Here is a 14,903-nt window from a genome sequence, read left to right on the forward strand (position 1 = left end):
CGGGGCCGGGGGCGCCGGGGGCGGCGGGGCCGAACCTGGGGCCGCGGGCTGGCGTTGACGCTGGCCCGCGGTCCCTAGGACGTGTTTCTTATGATCCGGCGCCATAAGACTACCATCTTCACGGACGCCAAGGAATCGAGCACCGTGTTCGAACTGAAGCGCATAGTCGAGGGCATCCTCAAGCGGCCGCCCGACGAGCAGCGGCTGTACAAGGTATGGCGAGCGGGCGGGCGCGGCAGTTGAGCGCGTGGGGGCGAAGCAGGACGCCGGGCAAGGGGTCTCAGATCGCGTGGTGGGGCTCGAGGCATCGGGTGTCTGGCGGACCGCCCCGCCCTATGGAGCGGCCTTGCTCTACGGTTGGGGAAACTGAGGTTCTGCTCAGTGTCTTATGCAGCAGAAGGTGGTTGGCAGAGCCAGGCTTTGAACTGCCTAATCCTCAGCCTGCTGGGGACCCACTTGCATCACGCTGCCTGAGGGTGGAGTAGAGCTCGATGAATTGTGAAGATAGTCAAGACCCCCAGTGTGCTTCACCTATCCAGTGTCTGTTGCCTGCTGTTCACGAACCTTTTCCATGCAGGCACACATCTTTTCACCATACAAAACAACTGCTGTTTTCAGTAAGCCTGGCTGCGGAGTTGGGGTCCTCATTGGGGGAATCTCATGTAACAGACCTGATTCAGGTTTCCCAGAATCATGATGTCAGTCACTTAAGTGCATTGATCTAATTCTAGCTGGCAACAGGAGCTGACCTTTTGTTCCAGGTCAAAGCCTGGCTTTCTATTTCTGAAGGGTTTTTCTCTCTGATACCTACTGGGGCTTCCCTTGGAAAGACCCTTCTACCATCCCAGGAGCCACATACTGTTTTTAGTGCTTCCTGTGCTCCTCTAGGTCATTGAAACTTTCTGGCTGCCCTGTGAGTTGAGAATTCCAGCAGATTTCCCCCTTCCCCCTTTTTTCCAGTGTCTCTGGTAGCCCTGACTGGCCTGGAATTCAACTATGTAGACCAGGCTGGCCTTAAACTCAGAGATCATCCACCTGCCTCTGCCTCCCTAGTGCTGGGATGGTCCCACCGTGTCTGGCTTGCAATTCCTGTTTTAAGATTGAAGTTTTTGATATCAGAAAGCTTGACCAAGGGGCTGATCATAGCTAACATAGCATGTGAAGCCCTGGGGTTAGAGCTGCAGCACCTACCATTTGGTAGGTGGAAGCAGGAAGATCAGAAGTTCAAGGTCATTTGTTGGAGTTCAGTGCCCATCCTTGTGATTTGAATTTTTTTATTTTTAATATGTGTGTGAGTATGTGTATGTGTATGTGAGTACAGGCCAAAGGCATCAGAACCCTGGAGCTGGAATTGTGAGGCAACCCACATAGGTGCTAAGAACCCAGGTCCTCTGCAGAAGCTCTTAACTGCTAAGCCATCTCCAGCCCTGATTTGGAAATTTGTGGCTTTAGTTTTGAAATGTGTATTTTACTTGGGGATGTCTTGTCATAGTTGCTGGCCAAAGGTCTTTGGGACTTGCCCCTCTCGGACTTCTCCCCAGACCCTGCTTCTTTCCTCAGGACGACCAGCTCCTTGATGACGGAAAAACTCTGGGCGAGTGTGGCTTCACCAGTCAGACAGCACGGCCACAGGCCCCAGCGACAGTGGGCCTGGCCTTCCGAGCAGGTAAGGTAGATGGTAGCTGGCAATCTGATAACCAGAGAAGAGGATCTTAAGGGAGCCTGTAGCACAGTGTTCCAAACTTTCAGAGAATGACTTTCTAGTTCACAAGTAGTGTTTCCCCATTAAAAAAAAAAAAAAAAAAAAAAGTGCTGAGGGGGGTGTGGTGGCACACACCTTTGATCCCTGCAGAGGCAGGCCAATCTGACAGTTCAAGGCCAGCCTGGTCAGCTGGGGCTACAAGGAGACCCTGTCTCAAAAAAAAAAAAAAAAAAAAAAAAAAGAAAAAAAAAGAAATTGCTCACAAAGGAAAAATTATTCAGAGGTAATTTAAAGATTCCTAGTCCCGGTACCAGCTCACATTACAGAGGATTTACTGAGTTCTCGTTCCAGCTAATCCTTTCAATTGTCCTGGGAGGTTAGCACTGACATTGTCCCAAGACAAACTGAGAGGAAGGCTACAGGCTCTTGGTGGAGCTGGATGCCGTATTTGTGCAAAGAATCTTTTCATCCCCCAGCATCTTTGACAATTGAATTGTGCCATTTTTAAGGATAAGTAAAGTATGCCTGAGGAAGTGGGTTCACTTCCTGGACATTAGTTCAGGAACCAGGTTCAGAGATAACTGTCTCATCCATCCTACTCCATACTTGCCAAAGCTTTAGAACCGTCGTGGAGGGAGTGGTTTATTTCCTTTCACTTAAGAAAAATGGATGGTAGATTTTACATTTTTATTCTTTAGAACCTAAAAGGTAGGGGCTGGAGAGATGGCCTAGAGGTTAAGAGTACTGACTGCTCTTACAGAGGACTGTCCTTAACTCCAGTTCCAGGGGAATCTGAAGCCCTCTTCTGACCTCCACAGCATTGCACAACACAGGTGCACTCACATACATGCAGGCAATACACTCGTACACATAAAATAAAAATTAAAAAAAAAAACCAAAAACTTAAAAGGCTATAGAGCTTTTTCCCACTGCTGTAGATCCAGGGTCGGTGGATGGCTGACGGCATGTACATATCAAGATAGGAATAGCAAGGGCTGAGAAGGGAAGAGTATAGTTGGAGATACACTTAATCCTCATGAAATAAATTCCCACCTCCACAGCAATGTGATAGGACCAGTGGCCGTATTTGTGCTGTGTAAGATAGCTGCCTGTGAGGTGACACAGAGGCACATGCAGGGTTGGTGAAGACATTGTACAAGCCAGGCCTCAAGTGGGTTCCCTTTTTGAAGGCTGAAAGCACATCTGATCTGCTTCCTAAGCCAAGTCAAGGTAGTGTTCCCTGAGAAGTACTCTAGGTATTCACATTACTCTGGAAGATGTTGATAGCCCTATTTTGCAGGTTTGAAAACCAAATCAAGGGATGTGACTTGTTTTTCTGTGATAGTGTGGCATTGGATATGGTTGTAACTGGACCCCAGGCCCTACTGTCCCTGTGGAATATGGAATCTGTGTAACAGGCAGTGGGATGGTTGCTTTTACCATCGAAAGTTGCAAAAAAGCACTTCCTGGGAGCAGCTACAAGAGTCAGCATTGAGTTGCCTAGATTGGGTGATGTACCTTCTCCTACTCTTAGGGAGATACTTTAAATGTCATTGAGTAATTTTGAGTGTATTGCCTGCATGTAAGCGTACCCGCGTCATGCAGTGCCCAGAAGGGTGTTCGATTCCCTTGGAACTGGAGTTAACTGGAATTAGCCATTGTGTAGGTGCTGGGAATCAAACTTGGGTCCACAAGAGGACTCCCATCTCTCTTGAAGACTAGATGAAAACACATCAAGTTTCCTAACCCCCATTCCCAGTTATGACAACCAACAGGGTCTCCAAACACACATGGGTACCTCATTAGTTGGAAACTGACCCAGATGGTTTTCCTAGGTAGATGCAATATGTGAGGTGCCATTCCTTTTTGTCAACAATGGGAATTAAGAGCTATTTAAGTGGGGTAAACTGCCAATCAAAAAAAAAAAATAGGGCTGGGGACAGTCAGATAAGTGATTGCCTAGTATGTATGAAGCCCTGGGTCCAGTCTCTAGCTTCACATGTAAAAGACTATGTGGCCAACCTAGGGTACATAAGACCTGGCCTTAAAAACAGCAATTACAGCCAGTGGTTATATCCCATCTGTTCCCAAGGCAGCACCCAGGCTGTTGAGAGATTGACTCTATTGGAATGCTGTGGCTTTGAAGTTTGAAGGGCAAGGACTGGAGATTAAAATCTTGTGCATGTGCGGGGCATGCATACAGGCCAGAGGATTGACTTTATGGGGTATGATTTAAGTTTTAAGCAGAGGGAATAGGAAATAGTTTTGGGTTTTCCTGTCACTGGCTATTTGGTGAAGGTGAAAATGGGCAGGTTTGCTGGTTAATTTGCCACAAAGTCAGGCGCACAGCCAAGGTGAAGTCATTGTGAAGCTTTGTGAAAGGTGCCTGTGTGAGCTCTCCCCTATACCCCACCCCCACCCCCGCTAAAGGTTACAAGTGCAGGAAAAGTGGGGCACCTTCTCCAGCTCTGGTCCCTTCCCACAGATGATGCCTTTGAAGCCCTGCGCATCGAGCCCTTCTCCAGCCCTCCGGAGCTTCCAGATGTGATGAAGCCACAGGACTCTGGAGGCAGTGCCAATGAACAAGCTGTGCAGTGAGGGCTCTGGGCCCAACCTGTGACCCATTCCCCCCAATAAAAAGATTTGGGTGTCTGCTGGGCTGCTGCCTCTTTCTCTTATCCGTTCCCTTCCCAGGATGTGCTGTCCAAACACCCTTACACACAAATTCAAAACCAGGTTATTAAAAGCTTCTCTAGCAGTCTTATCACACAATCACTGCGTTTCATTTTTTATTTGACAGAAAAGTTGCTCTTGCTGTACAGATTTTAAAAAAACCAAAATGCCTCTAAGAAACATGAAAAGTTGGGGGGAGGGGGCCACAACCTCATGGGGGGGTGAAGTAGGGCCAACCAACTTCAACTCTTTCCCCTCCCAAGAACACATGACCAACCAAGTCTTATTCACCCCCAAGAACTAGGGGACCGGACCACAGCTCCCTAGGCCTTTCTGACTCCAGGCCTGATGTCCTGAACTGTATCCCACCCTCTCCCCAAACTCTCATGCTCCCTCCCACCCCAAACCCCCCAAAACACATGAACCAGAAAAAACTCACAAAGATTAACATTTCACAGGAACAAAACGGGAAAAATAAAAGGGAGAGGGAAATCCCCCCTCCCCCTCACAAGATGCTGAAGTTCAAGAGGGCAGACAAAAACCCCCTCCCATGACTCTTCTGGAGAAATGAAGACTCCTTGTGCCTCCAGAGCATGAGTATGGTAGAATTTATGGAGACCTGCAACAGAAGAATGAACTGATCGATGTCGAAGTGCCACCAAGCCCTCAAGTTCAGTTTTCTGTGTTCTTTCACAAATGTCCCTTCTCCCACCACCTGGCAGTACCAGCTCTGAGGCCAGACTTCCAAAAGAGACACACCTGGAGGAGCGGTGCCGATTGGGACGAGGACTAGGTGTCTCCTTCCTGCGCTTGTGCCCTGGAGAATGGCTGTCCCCACGCTGGCCTCTCCATGCAACCCGCTCGCTGCTAACACAAGATAAAAATCAAGTCTGAGGACACCTAATAAGCCTCAATTTTCTTTCCTCATATGTCAGAGATGGTCAGAAGAGCTACATACTGCTAGTTAACTGCTATGGTCCCTACCTCTGTTGATCCCTTGGTAAAGGTTGGGGCGAGGGCTGGCAACGCTCCACAGGAGAGTAACTGAGGGACCGAGAATCCCGAAGAGAGTCTATTGGCTTTCGAGGGCTTCGAGACCTAGGGAACAGAGTAGGCCTCTATAGCACCGCACCCTTCCAAACCCACCAGCGAGCACTCAGGACCACCCGCCCAGGTCCTGACCACCAAACCTCACACCACACAGGGCCAGCCTCAGACCCACCTTTGTCCGCACTCACCCATCCGCCCGCACACCATCCACCGAGTGCCCCCAGTGGGCATGGCACAGGGTGCAGCGGGGGACGCAAAGAAAAAGAGTCCCTGCCCTTGGAGGAGCTTGGTTTGGTAGTGGAGGAGGCCAACAAGGGAGGCATACATGCCTCCTATGTGGGAAACATCCCAGCAGGGATAGATGTACATAGGCCTGGGGACCCAGAGCAAGGCATGGGGACCTGGGCAGGGAAAGGGCAGGGCAGTCTTCTCGAAGGTGCTGTTTGAGTGGAGTCCTGCAGAACGAGTTCACCAGGCAGACAAGGAAATCCCAGGCAGAAGGAACAGCATGTCCAAAGGCATGGGGCTCTCCTTAGACTGCAAGGCGCTGGGTATGGCCGGAACACAGGGTATGTGTGGGGGCGGGCAGGAGGAGCACAGGGCGGGCAAGGGCAGCTGGTGAAGAGCCTCACACGCCATTCCCGCAGAGGTGGCACTTTATCCTGCAGGCCACAGGGCGTCGCAGAAGGATTTGTGGAGTGAAGGGAAGTAACCAGATGTGCGTTTTAGAAAGATCCCTCTGGCTACGTGTGGAAGAGAATGGCGTGGAGGCAGGGAGACAGGGAGGAGACTGTGGACAGAGTCGGGAGAAGATGACGGTGGCCAGACCAGAGCCCTGCAGCAGCAATGGGGAGACTTAGAGCTAGAATCTCTGGGACCAGGCTGCATGTCCGGGGAGGGGAGAGGGAGGAAGAATCCTATGACTTCCCAGTTCTGGTTTGGGCCCCCACTTGGATAAGTGCAGCCCTTGACCAGAACACAGCACTGTGGGAGGATGGGAGAGGAGTGCCGGACTCCTCCAATACAACCAGACACAGACGTCCACACGAGGAACCTCACCCAGGGTCCCTTTTCTGCAAGAGTCACCCCCACCCCTTTTCCACCACAGGCAAGGCAGCACTCACCTCCGCTCGCCAGGGGGTGGCTTCTTGGGGCTTGCAGGTTTGGGCAAGGCCTGAAGGCCTGGCTTAGTAGGGGAGGGGGAGGAGGAGGAAGATGAGGAGGAAGAGGAAGAGGAGGAAGAGGAAGAGGAGGAGGAGGAGGAAGAGGAGGAGGAGGAGGAAGAGGAGGAAGAGGAGGAAGAGGAGCTGGAACTGGAACTGCTAGAACGCCTCTTCCGTTTGGCTGGGGCTGGCTCTTGAGGACGTCCCTCTCGAACAGCCTCCTTTGGGGCTGGAATGGGGCTGGGAACCCTGTGAGAGAAAAGCAGTGTCACAAAGAGACAAGATGCCCCAGCCCCAACCCTACCTTCCTTGGCCTGGAGGAATGGCAGTGGGGGAGGGGTGCCTGAGAAAGGCCCTGGGAACATATAAAGGCAAACCAGTGAGTAGTACTTCTCTGGAGCAGTGGCCAGAGCTGACCCAACCTCTGCTAACACAAGCAACAGGCTGGGGGCCCCAGCACAAGGGATCAAGGTTAAACCTCAAGAATGTCCCTGATGGAGGAAAAAGGCCCCTGGACTCAGATGTGGAAGCTGAAGCTGGGTTGTCTCCTTCCTTGGAGAGCCACAGCTTAGGGAGGCTTCTGTGAGTGCAGGTTGGCTGGGGAGGGGCCGTCCTGCCTGGAGGCAGGGAGAGGGATGGGATGACCTCTGAAGATCCTTCCAGCCCAGGGAGTTCCTCTTGAGGTCTAACTGCCATCCCTCCTGCTGTAAAATTAAGTCCATTTCCTCTAGTTCTGTCCTCTGTAGAGATGGAAAACTTATCATTATCCTCTGGAGAATTAACCTTTGGAGACTTATCTGTCCCATCCCTCCCCACAAAGCCCCCATCCCAGCATTCTGTTCTCCCGCTTGAAGGTGAAGGTCCCCCAAGTATCTGAGCCAAGATTTTCTCCCTCCCCACTCTCCCACCCATAATCCTTTCCACCGAAGATTACTTAAAGTTCCCTCACCTTTTTAGTGCAACCTCAGGTTGAGCAGGAAGGCTGGAGCCCTCAGAATCACTAGAACTGGAGCCAGAAGAAGAGGACGATGATGATGATGAGGAGGAGGAGGAGGAGGAGCTAGATGATGATGAAGAGGAGGAAGAACTCCGACGTTCCTTTGCTGGTTGCAGGGCAGCCAATGCAGAAGGCTGCTGGGCCCCAGTTGCGTCTGGTGGCTCCCCACCTTCAGAATGGGACACCCCAAGGGCAGGGCCAAGAAGCATGCCATTGTGGTCACTAGCAGAGGATGTGGACTTTGCCATAGTCCCGGAGGAAAGGGACTGAGACACTGCTACAGGAGTGGTCTGGGCAATTGAAGAACGAGATTGGTCTGAAAAAGCAGGTGGCACAGGAGACCTAGGCCGATCCTGTGCTGGAGGGAGAAGAGATTGTGGAGGAGGAGCCTGGACCATTCTTGAGGCAGGGGAAAGAGCCCGCTCGGAGGTCATTCTAGATTGGCTTGGGGCAGATGGTGGTGTTCTGGACCTGGCTCGCTCAAGCAATGAAGGTGAGCTTCTGCCACTGACACGCTCATATGCAGAAAGGGGCACCCTAGGACTGGTAAGGTTTGCACCAGACAATGCTGGAGTCATCCTGCCACTGGACAGACTTGCAGGGGCCAAGGCTGAAGGGGTTCTAGAGCTGGCAATGTTCACAGGAGCTGTGCCATGTGCAGATCGAGGCCCTACCAAGTTTGCAGGGGCCGGAGCCTGTGGTGTTCTAGAGCTGGAGGGATAATTTGCAGCAGTTGGGGGTGTTCCAGAGCCTGAGAGACTCAAAGCTGCCAGTGCAGCTGGTGTTCTGGCTCCTGCTAGGTTCACAGCTGTGGCTGTGGGGGTTCGAGGGTCAGCAAGGTTCACAGCTGAAGGAGCCACTGCTGTTCTGGGGGTGGCTAAGTTCATGGCTGCTGCTGCAGCTGGTGCTCTTGAGTCAGCCAAGTTCACTGCTGTTGGAATGGCAGGTGTCCTGGCACTGGCAAGGTTCATGGCAGCTGCAGATGCGGCAGGAATCCTACTGGCAAGGTTGGCGGCTGGGGCTGTTCTAAGGCTCATGAGAGGCACAGGAGCTGGAACCTGGGACATCCTTGCAGCAAGGCCAGCAGCAGACATGGATGGAGGTGGACGGGCAGTGCCCAGACTGATGGCTGTCAGGGCAAGTGCAATTCGAGACTGTGCATGATTTTCTGGCACAGATGTTCTTGGATGATCAGGAATCCGGGAACCTGGACCATCCATCATTGAGCCACCACCTTGCTGTAGGACAGACATGGGTGTTCTAGCACTACCAAGGGGTTCAAGCATTCCAGGTGATCTACATCGGTCAAGAGGAGTCGGTGACATGCTAGGACGACTGAAGCAGCTCATTCTAGAGCTACTTAGTGCTACAGGAGGTGTCCGAGAACCAGAATGATTCCTTGTTGCTGGAGGACTAGCAGAACGCGAACGATCAGAGCTACTTCCAGATGCAGAACGCCTACGGATGGCTGGGGGAGATCTTGTTAAGGACCGTTTACCTCCTCGAGCTGCTCGAGGGGTACGAGATCTTGAACGGCGACGAATGGCAAGTGGTGATCGACTTCGAGAGCGCTTGCGTGGCAACATTGGTGTTCGGGATCTAGAGCGCCTCCGAATAGCTGGAGGAGTTCTGGACCTTGAGCGGCGGCGTGTCACTGGAGAAGTTCTTGAACGGGACCGTCTTCGAGTGACTGGAGAAGTGCGAGATCGTGATCTCCTCCGAGTTACTGGGGATGTTCTGGATCTTGATCTTCTCCGAGTGATAGAAGTTCTGCTTCGAGATCGCCTTCTGGTTACTGGTGGAGTCCTAGATCTGGACCTCCTGCGAGTCACTGGAGGAGTTCTAGAACGGGAGCGACGGCGCGTTGTTGGTGTTCTGGACCTTGAACGACGGCGAGTTACTGGTGGTGTTCTGGACCTGGATCTTCTGCGACTCACTGGGGATGCTCTTGATCGAGATCTTCGCCGATTTACTGACGTCCTAGACCTTGACCGTCTCCGACTCACTGGTGAGGTTCGAGACCTGGACCTACGTCGGCTGATCAGGGGTGTTCTGGATCTGGATCGTCGATGAGTGGCTGGTGAGGCTCGAGATCGAGAACGTTTCCATGGGGCTGGAGATGTCCGTGATCGAGAACGTTTCCGACTAGTCAAGGGCGTGCGAGAACGGCCTCTTCGTCGTCTAGAGGAGGTTCGGGAACTCTCCTGTCTGGCAGGTGACCTTGAATGGTAACCAGAGCCACCTCTCCGCCTACGAGTGACCCGAGACCTAGACCGACTCCTCTGTCTTCTTCGGGATGCTGATTGAGAAGATCCAGACCTATCTCTGCGACGGGTTGTTCTTGTTTTCTCCCTGCGTGAGCGGGAACGGGACCGCTGGAGTCCACGAGGTTTTGGTGAAGGAGATCGGCCTCTCCTTGAGGTTGTCTTGGTACGAGGAGATGAAGCTGAGCGTCGCCGTCGTGAAGACCTTGACTTTTCAGTTGGTTCTGGAGAGGACACTGAGGGACTTCTTCGCCGTCTTGGTGGAGTTCTGGAGTGGGTTTCTGGTGATGAGGAAGCAGATCGACTTCTTCGGGATACTCTGGCCTTCCTGGTTAGTTCAGGAGATGATCGAGAGCTGCGACGCCGAGGTGGCGTTCGAGACTTGGTCTTTGGCTCCACTGAAGACCTGGAGCCTCTTCGAGCAGTTCTGGATTTGGGTGGGTGCTCTGGAGAGGACTCAGAACTACTGCTTCCTTCAGGAGAAGGGCCTCTACCTTTGCTTGATGAACCCGATCTGCTTCGTCTGGGTAGGGCCCGAGGGGCAGGTACTTTGGGTTCAGGAGAAGAATCAGTACCACTCTGAGCCCTTGGCAGTACTCTTGGCTTATCTTTCACTTCAGGAGATGATCCAGACCGGGGAGAAGGCCGAGATTTGCTATCAATCTCTGGAGATGATCCAGAGTGACTCCTCTGCCTAAGGGGGGTTCGAGTCTTAGCTTTAGAATCTGGAGAAGAATCTGACTCACTTCTTTCCTGAGGGGATGCACTGGGTTTCCCATCAAGCTCTTGGGAAGACCCAGAACGGCTTCTTTGCCCAAGAGGTGTCCTACACACAGTTTTCTGTTCAACTGATGACTCAGATCCACTTCTCTCTCTCTGAGGGGTGAGACATTTGTTGTTAAGCTCTGGGGATGATGGAGAACGACTCTGTGCTCTGGGAGTCTGAGGCAATGGTTTCGGTTCAGGGGAAGAGTCACATTCACTTCGCCCCCTGGATGGGGTTCTAGGTACATCTTTCATCCCAGGAGAGGACCCAGAAGGACTATGCCTAGAAGGAGTCCCAGATCCATCTCTAAGTCCTGGAGAAGACCCAGACCGACTTCTTCTTGATGGAGTTCTGGGTAAACCATCTTTCAGTTCAGGAGAAGATGCAGAACTACTTCTTTCCCTTGAAGATGTTCTGGGTACAGCCTCAAGTACAGGTGAAGACACACTCTGACTTGAAAATATTCCTCCTGCCTTTTCCACTACTTCTGGGGATAACTCAGAACTGCTGCGCCTAGAGGATCTTGCTGACTGTTCTTTCACATCTAGAGATGGGTCAGTGTCCATTTGACTTAAGAAAGGTCCATTCAAATCTTCTTTAACCTCAGGAGAAAAATCAGTATTTGATTCTGTGACAGGGCCTGAGTTTCTAATTTCCAAAGATGATTCAAAGCTAGTCTCCTGAGGGGAAGAATGAGACAGTTCTTTATGTTCTGGAGAAATATGTGGCCCGCCCCAACATGAAGCCACTGCAGGGATTTCTACTGCTTTTGAAGGCTCTGACTGGCTTTGATCAAGAACAGACAGTACAGAAGGCTTTTCTTCTATTTCAGGAGATGACTCAAAGATACTTTCAGCCTTTTCTTTAAGTTCTTGAGATAAATTGGGCAGAATTTGGTTTGAAGGTTGTTCAGATTTCTCTGCTTCCATTAATTCTTCATCTTGGCTTGACTTAGGTAGTGAACTATTTTGTTCTCTTGTGTCTGGAGGTGAGCCAGTTCCACTTCTTTCCTTTAATGGTGCTCTAGGTGTGTCTTTTAGCACTGAAGACTCAGGTCTATCATGCATAGGACTAAATTTGTCTCTTGATCTAGATGATGATGTTTGATCCTCTTGAGGTAAACCCATTTTCTCTTTTGATTCAGAAGGCTCCAATTTGCTCTGTAACAAAAGACATTTAGTGTCTACTGAAGGATATAAAGAAGAGTCAGGTTTAGACTTGCTCTGCTCAGGAGTCATTCCTGATTTCAGCATTGTATCTATTGACAATTCACTGTCTTGTCTTCTTGGTGATTTGGGTGCCAGCTCAGTGACTGGAGATGAAGACCTTGATAGGCCACCCTTAGAAGATGCTTGAGATGTGCTCTGCAGAGATGGAGATTCCAAGTGAGTCTGTCTCTGGACTTCTGGACTTGTTCTGTCTTCTGGACTTGAAGGAGATCTGGGGTCTGGAGAAATTTGAGATTGTCCTTTCTGTAGCAGAGATGAGGAGCCAAAACAGGTCTCCCCTGGTGATGCACTAGGTATTACTCCTAGACAGAGAGAGGATTCAGAGCTTTCTGCTGGTGAATCCTTAGACATCTCCTGGGGACATGGTGACTTTGATCCAGAAAGACTTTTTCCTGGAGAAGTCTGGAGATTTACTTTGGGGTATGGTGATGCAGACCCTGACTGACTTTGTCTAGGTGGTGTTCCAGGTTCCACTTTAGTGTCTGGTGAGGAGGATCTAGAACTTCTGCTGTGTCTTGGCAACAATCTAGATTCAACCTTGGAGCATGGAGTTGCTGATCTGCTACGTCTTGAAGGTGTTCTTGATATCATTCTACCAGGACTTGGAGAAGAGGAGCCAGAATGGCTTCTTTGTCTTGGTGATACTGTCTTCACTTTGGGCTGTGGAGATAACGACCTAGATGGGCTCTGTCTTGGGGGTGTGCCAGATTTCAATCGAGGAGAAGACCCAGAGCAGCTATGTCTTGAGGGGGTCCTAGATTTCACCTCGGGATCTGGTGATGATTCCGAACGGCTGTGTCTTTGTGGTGTTGTAGATTGTTCGTTGGCCTGCATACTTGTTACAGACCCTTGTCTTGGTGGTGTTTCAGATTTTACTTTAGGGTGAGGAGATGAACTTGAATTACTCTGTCTTGGTGGAGTTTTAGATTTCTGTTTAGGTGGTGAAGAACCAGAACGACTTCGCCTTGGTGGTGTTGGTGACTTTTGTTTAGGGCATGGAGAGGAACCTGAAAGACTTCGCCTCAAAGACAAACAAGATTTTGCTTTGGATCTTGGTGAAGAAAGAGACCTGCTTCGCCTTGAGGAAACGTAAGATTTTTTCATTTCTGGGCTTGAGTTGGATCTGCTCCTCCTTTGAGATGTTCTGGATTTATTCTTCCGCTCTGACGATGAGCCAGATCGCCCTCTTCTTTGTGGTGTTCTCGAGTGAGATCTTCCACGTCTAACTAGACTTCTACTGCGGGATCGTCGCCTAACTGGTGTTCTAGACCGAGATCTCCCTCTCCTGACGGGTGTTCTAGACCTAGAGCGACCACGTCTAGCCGGTGTTCTAGACCTTGACCTCCCTCTTCTAGCTGGAGTTCTAGACCTTGACCTCCCCCTTCTGGCTGGAGTTCTAGAGCGTGACCTGCCACTTCTCCTAGCTGGAGATCTACTACGAGACCTCCTTCGCACTGGAGATCGGGTCCTAGATCTGCGTCTAGCAGGTGTTCTCGACCGAGATCTGCCCCTCCGGGCTGGTGTTCTCGACCGAGACCTACGCCTGGCAGGTGTTCTGGATCGTGATCTCCGCCGTGCAGGTGTTCTAGAACGGGACCTACCCCTTCGAGCTGGTGTTCTAGAACGAGATCTACCCCTAGTGGCTGGAGATCTAGTGTGTGATCTACCTCGTCTTGCTGACCTAGACCTGCCTCTTCTCTGGGTATTTCTGCTCCTGGACCAGCCTGGTCGCTGTGGAGACCTAGACCGGCCACGCCGCTGGGGGCTTCTAGATTTTCCCCATCTCTGTGCAGATCGGGACCTACGCCACTGAGGGGACCGGGATCTAGAATGACCTCTCTTGGTAGTAGGAGATCGAGACCGAGATCGCCCCCTCTTAGCAGCAGGGCTACGGGACCTCCCTGTCCTACGTGATGGAGTATGAGAATGTGATTTATCCCTCTTTGCTCGGCCATGTGAGCGATTCTTAGACGTAGGAGAAGAAGAAATCTCTCGTCGAGCCCCAGGAGCTAGTATGGGTTTAGGACTTTCAGGAGAGGAGCTGGCATGCCGAGAAACTTTGGTAGGCTGGGGGGACGGTGGGCAGCTCTCTGAGGAAGAAGACTGGGGAGGTTTCTCAGGAGATTTAGGTGAACAGCCTCGGGTTGGGGAGGCCTCAGATGGGGGTATAACTGGCTCCTGACAGGATGGGATTGTTGTGAGGGGTTGTGGGGAGTCGCCATGTTGCTCAGCAAGGAGCGGAGTGGGAGCAGGTGGTTCTGGGCCTGTGCTGCTCCTTTCCGGAGAGGGACTAGGATGAGCTGCAGATTTCTAAGAGTGAAAGAGAAAAGTGGGGATAGAGATACACACCAAAACTTTGCTATTATCCCTAAAATCCCAATAGTTTCTGATAAAAATTTCTTTACACACCTCTTTATACCAATTGATTCTTTTCCTCCTCATAGCCACACTCAATATGTAGATATCATGTAACAGAAAGCATAAAGGGGGACCAGCGAGATGGCTCAGTGGGTAAAGGCACTTACAGCCAAGCCTGATGACCTGAATTCAATCCCTGGGACCCACACGGCAGGAGATAACCGACTCCTCTCCTCTAAGTTGTCCTCTGACCTCCACATGTGCATACGTACACTCACGTAATAATGTAATTTATGAAAATTAAATGTTACCTTAAATAATAGTCCAGAGGAAAGACAAAAATATACTATAAAAGTGAATAAATATTGGGCATGGTGGCACACGCCTTTAATCCCAGCACTTGGGAGGCAGAGGCTAGCCTGGTCTAAAAAGACCAAAAAAGAAAAAGAAAAAAAAAAAGAAAAATGTACTATAATTATCAACATATTTGATACCACCACAAAAAAGTTTAACAAAGAAGGGATTTTGTTTTGTTTTTTTGTCAAAAGGGCAGTACTGGGGTGCTGAGAATACATAGGAACAGTGTTACTCCTCAAAAAGGCAGTTTTAAAATAGAGAAAGAAGTTTCCTAAAGTGGGTAGCAATAACCTTACACCCTTAACTATATTAGGTTAGAAGCATGAACAAAAGTGGTTTTTTTT

The 14,903-nt window shown here is 50.6% G+C and overlaps 2 protein-coding genes across 10 annotated transcripts in view; one reads left to right on the forward strand and one right to left on the reverse strand.

Moving 5' to 3' along the window:
• Positions 1-41: 41 nt before the first annotated feature.
• Positions 42-4,360, forward strand: Elob (elongin B). The gene is made up of 3 exons (XM_008845620.3): positions 42-213; positions 1,561-1,666; positions 4,188-4,360. The coding sequence occupies exons 1-3, from the start codon at positions 91-93 to the stop codon at positions 4,298-4,300; spliced, it is 342 nt and encodes a 113-aa protein (XP_008843842.1). The 5' UTR covers positions 42-90; the 3' UTR covers positions 4,301-4,360.
• Positions 4,361-4,478: 118 nt separating this feature from the next.
• Srrm2 (serine/arginine repetitive matrix 2) overlaps positions 4,479-14,903 on the reverse strand; it is a 22,132-nt gene continuing 11,707 nt past the window's right edge. For 3 of the 9 annotated variants that reach the window (XM_017801342.2, XM_017801338.2, XM_017801344.1), the window contains 5 exons: positions 7,538-14,154; positions 6,550-6,837; positions 5,360-5,473; positions 5,135-5,242; positions 4,479-4,994 (listed from right to left, as the gene is read on the reverse strand). In XM_017801342.2, the coding sequence (XP_017656831.1) occupies positions 4,985-4,994; positions 5,135-5,242; positions 5,360-5,473; positions 6,550-6,837; positions 7,538-14,154 (7,137 nt within the window). In that variant the 3' untranslated portion in view covers positions 4,479-4,984. Of the gene's footprint in view, positions 4,995-5,134; positions 5,243-5,359; positions 5,474-5,597; positions 6,261-6,549; positions 7,329-7,537; positions 14,155-14,903 lie in introns of those variants that run through there. The other 6 variants (XM_017801340.2, XM_029569877.1, XM_029569875.1 and 3 more) reach the window with 6 other exon arrangements.

Source organism: Nannospalax galili, unplaced genomic scaffold, assembly GCF_000622305.1.
Source record: "Nannospalax galili isolate Female #2095 unplaced genomic scaffold, S.galili_v1.0 scaffold471, whole genome shotgun sequence".
In the NCBI taxonomy this organism is placed as follows: domain Eukaryota; kingdom Metazoa; phylum Chordata; class Mammalia; order Rodentia; family Spalacidae; genus Nannospalax; species Nannospalax galili.

Coding starts and splice junctions, on each gene's coding strand:
- Elob (XM_008845620.3), top strand. CDS start 91: ATGATCCGGCGCCATAAGACTACCATCTTCACGGACGCCAAGGAATCG. Junction 214..1,560: donor ACGAGCAGCGGCTGTACAAG/GTATGGCGAGCG, acceptor TTCTTTCCTCAG/GACGACCAGCTCCTTGATGA. Junction 1,667..4,187: donor GGGCCTGGCCTTCCGAGCAG/GTAAGGTAGATG, acceptor CCCTTCCCACAG/ATGATGCCTTTGAAGCCCTG.